Source organism: Podarcis melisellensis (assembly GCF_964234715.1).
Source record: "Podarcis melisellensis genome assembly, chromosome: 18".
NCBI lineage: Eukaryota > Metazoa > Chordata > Lepidosauria > Squamata > Lacertidae > Podarcis > Podarcis melisellensis.
The window spans coordinates 11,034,344-11,038,635 of record NC_138536.1 but is presented as its reverse complement, the minus strand read 5'-3'; the positions used below and the strand labels follow the sequence as shown (position 1 = coordinate 11,038,635).

Below are 4,292 nucleotides of genomic sequence, written 5' to 3'. Positions count from 1 at the left end.
AGCAGGACAGAACCCTGAGGCACCCCACAAGTGAGGGCCCAGGGGTCTGAACACTCACCCCCGAAGACCACTTTCTGGACATGGCCCAGGAGGAAGGAGCGGAACCACTGCAGAACAGGACCCCTAGCTCCCAGCCCTCCTAGACAGTCCAGGAGGATACTGCGGTCGACAGCAGCTGAGAGATCCGGTAAGAACCAACTACCCCAAAGGAAAGCCTGTAAACAGAACCTGAGTGCAACAACACACTGTGATTCCCAGCAGCTGCAACTCCCAAGGTGTTTCCTGCCCCCAGCTGTGGATGGAGGAACCATCACTTATCTGTGTTTCCAGATACAAATGTGAAGCCCTGAGGCACCGCTCACTCAGGAGAGAACATGCCCAGCTGACTTGTGGTGTTCCGTGTTCATGGAATCATAGAATCACAGAGTTGCAAGGGACCCAAAGGTCATCTAGCACCGAAGATTCCAGGATTCCAGGCCTGCCACCCATTGTCTCTCGCGGAACAATTCAGAGCCTCCTGACGACCAGCGGTGGGATGGACTGAACGCCCAGGTTTCGCGCTTTGAGCGATGGTCGGAGGGAGGCAATCGCAGCCGGCCGAGACCACGTGGCCTGTCCCGAGCCACGTCACCCAAGGAGCTGGTGTGGTGTCATAGTGTCCTTTGTGACAGAGTGAGGCAGAATTCTGCAGGGCACTCTGTGTTGTAGCTCAGTGGCTGACCTTGAAGAAGGGGTAGCTCAAGGGCCCGTTCAAGATGTCATTCAGGAGTACCAGGAGAACCAGCCCCGGCCCTTCACGGACAAGGAGCCCAGCATCCTCACGATCAAAGAGCCCCGGGTCGAGGCCAGTCAGCCCAGGACGTGCTGGAACAAGGAACGCATCCCCGGGATACACACTGGACCGCTCATCCAGATCGCGGGCATCCTCAAAAGAAGCTCCTCGGTCAAAGACTCCGGAAAGAGGGCGCTCAGTTGTGAAGACAGGAGCAGTAATCATCGATACAGGTACGGGGACGTGTAAAGCGGGGTTCGCAGGTCAACAGACTCCTCAGGCTGTCATTGGAACATTGGTTGGGCACCCCACCGAGAAGTCCATGAGGACCAGGAGAGACAGGCCAGATACCTTTGTCGGGGAGCGGGCGCGGTTAGAGCCGGATGTCGATATCATTTTGCCCGTCCGGCACGGCATCATCATCGACTGGGACGCGGCGGAAGTTCTGTGGAGGCACCTGTTCTACCACGACCTCAAGGTTGCTCCGGAAGACCATGCCCTCTTGATGTCCGACCCTCCGCTCTGCCCCACGACGAACAGGGAGAAGTTGGTGGAGGTGGTCTTTGAGTCGCTCAACTCGCCCGGGATGTACGTGGCGTACCAGTCGGTGTTGTCGGTGTACGCCCATGGCAAGATCAGCGGTTTGGTAGTGGACACGGGACATGCCACAACCCACACTGTCCCTGTCCACCAAGGGTACAATCTGCCACACGCCACCGAGAGGATGGACATCGCGGGCGCCAACATGACATCTTTCCTAATGGACCTTCTCAGGAACATGGGACATTACTTTGATGAGAGGATGCTGGATGTCATTGATGACATGAAGCAAAAATGCTGCTATGTGGCCTTTGATTTTGAGACTGAGTGGAACCGTCCGAAGAGGGAGTACATGGCAGACTACCAGCTGCCCGATGGCCAGATCATCAGCCTGGGCAAAGAGAGATTCCAGTGTCCAGAGATGTTGTTCAACCCTCCGCAGATGCCCGGACTGAATCTTTTGGGGCTTCATGGTATGGCGCTGAGAAGCGTCCGGAAGGTCCCTGAAGAATCCCGGAAGGAAATGTACGAGAACATCATGCTCTGTGGTGGCTCGTCCCTCTTTGAGGGGTTCGAGAAGAGGTTCTTGCACGACCTCATGGTGGCTGTGCCCACCAACACGAAAGTGAAAGTCACAGCCATCCCTCTGAGGAAGTACTCTGTTTGGACTGGGGGCTCCATCCTGGCTTCCCTGAAGAACTTTCAGCCATGCTGGATCCGGAAGGAGCAATATCACGAACACGGCCCCTACATCGTCCACCGGAAGTGCTACTGAGACGGGCCAGGCGAGAATCCCCCGGGGGGAGTTTGGGGCTGGGATGCCAGGGGACCAAAAATAAATCAGTTTGCATAAGAATGACAACGAGGCTCGCAGTTATTGGCTGGAGGGGATGAGCTCAGCGCCGGAGGCAGTGCTGGGGTCAGGGAGCCAACAAGGAAAGCAGCTGTGTTAAGAATGAACCCCACAATTGATCTCCAAAAGGGCTTTTGCCCACAGCTGTGTGGAGACCCATGGGAAGGAGGCGGCAAGCCCCGAAGCCTCCTTGAGGCCGTTACAGCTGTAAGCGTCTTTGCTTCAGGCAAGGAAAAGCAGCCGAGACCTCTTTTCCTCTTCTTATTAATAGATGGATTTCATAGAGTGAGAAAAAGAAAGGAAAAAGTGAGTGAAATGGCTGGGGTGGGGGTGAAAAAACACTGTTACATTAACATGCATCAATATACAGATGTGCATATTCTTATTATCCTAATACACATATACTGTATTTTTTGCTCTATAAGACACACCAGACCACAAGACACACCTAGTTTTTGGAGGAGAAAAACAAGAAAAATATATATTCTGAATCTCAGGAGCCAGAACAGCAAGAGGGATCGCTGCGCAGCGAAAGCAGCAATCCCTCTTGCTGTTCTGGCTTCTGGGATAGCTGCGCAGCCTGCATTCGCTCCATAAGACGCACACACATTTCCCCTTACTTTTTAGGAGGGAAAAAGTGAGTCTTATAGAGCAAAAAATACGGTAATTGCCAATAATCTAGTATACTCTGTGTGAACCCATTCCCAATAATAATTGCATTTATCCAAAGAAAGTATGTGTCTATAAGCTGTCTGTTCACAGACCCTCCAAGTGTCCCTGTTTTCCAGGGACACCCCCAGATTTACAGAAGCCATCCCAGTTCCTGATTTGATCCCGAAATGTCCCACTTTTCCTTAGGACATCCATATTTTCATTGGAGAAATGTTGCAGGGGATGGAGTTATCCAAGCCCCGAGCCAGGGAAGTTTTTCAATGTTTCATGTTTTTTTCCTGTTTGTGCCCCAGATGGACAGGGTATAAATAGAATAGTAATAATAATAGAATAGGACATCCCTATTTTCGTTGGAGGGTATGAAAAAGATGAAAATAAGGGTGTGAAAATAAGTTGCCAATGTTGTCAAACCACTGATTAAGAGGAATTGTATCTCTATTCTTCCAATTCACTGTCCTGTTGTCCATTTCCATACAGTGGGTATATAGTTCAAGAGCATATTCACCTCTGAAAATCCAATTTTCCCATAGTGCATTGTTTATATAGCCCAGGCCTTTCTCCCAAAACTTAGTCAGTGGGTGAAATAGCAGAAGCCTAAGTTTCAAAGAAGGGACACAGGTGGTGCTGTGGGTTAAAGCCTCAGCGCCTAGGACTTGCCGATCGAAAGGTCGGTGGTTCGAATCCCCGCGGCGGGGTGCGCTCCCGCTGCTCGGTCCCAGCGCCTGCCAACCTAGCAGTTCGAAAGCACCTCCGGGTGCAAGTAGATAAATAGGGACCGCTTACCAGCGGGAAGGTAAACGGCGTTTCCGTGTGCGGCTCTGGCTCGCCAGAGCAGCGATGTCACGCTGGCCACGTGACCCGGAAGTGTCTCCGGACAGCGCTGGCCCCTGGCCTCTTGAGTGAGATGGGCGAACAACCCCAGAGTCTGTCAAGACTGGCCCGTACGGGCAGGGGTACCTTTACCTTTACCTTTAAGTTTCAAAGAAGAATTGTCGGTATTACATCTCCAACGGAGAGATACATTAAATGGCCATTTCTAATGCAAACACCAGGGAGTCCAATAGATTCTAGATAATATTTTATTTTGCATAAGTCTTGGTTTAAGATCCATTGGTATGGCTGATACCGAAGCCAAGACGTTTTCACGCTGCCTTGGGCCTCTTAACTTGCAGCCAAATTGCTCACACTAGGCTCCATGCTGCGGTTGTAACCACCACGGCCTGTGGTCACTTCTTCTTGCAACCTTTTGCAAAGCCTCTTTGTGGTCGGTTCCATTTATCAATACATCCCCCCACCCCACCCCCGCAACAGGAAAGAGGAAACATAATGTCGCCATTAAATAAAAAAAAATTATTGCTTTTTGAGCAGGTGGATAGAAACACAATCAAGGATTTGCCCGTTTTTGGTTTTGTGGTGCCAAGTGCTCCTGAGCATGGGCAGAGTGATTTCCTCACC

General features: G+C 51.4%; 1 protein-coding gene across 1 annotated transcript; it reads left to right on the top strand.

Moving 5' to 3' along the window:
- The first annotated feature begins 481 nt into the window (after positions 1 to 481).
- Positions 482 to 2,174, top strand: ACTL9 (actin like 9). Its single transcript, XM_081895705.1, has one exon. It carries the CDS (start codon positions 756 to 758, stop codon positions 2,085 to 2,087), a length of 1,332 nt encoding a protein of 443 aa, XP_081751831.1. The 5' UTR covers positions 482 to 755; the 3' UTR covers positions 2,088 to 2,174.
- The last annotated feature ends 2,118 nt before the right edge of the window (positions 2,175 to 4,292 follow it).

Coding starts and splice junctions, on each gene's coding strand:
- ACTL9 (XM_081895705.1), top strand. CDS start 756: ATGTCATTCAGGAGTACCAGGAGAACCAGCCCCGGCCCTTCACGGACA.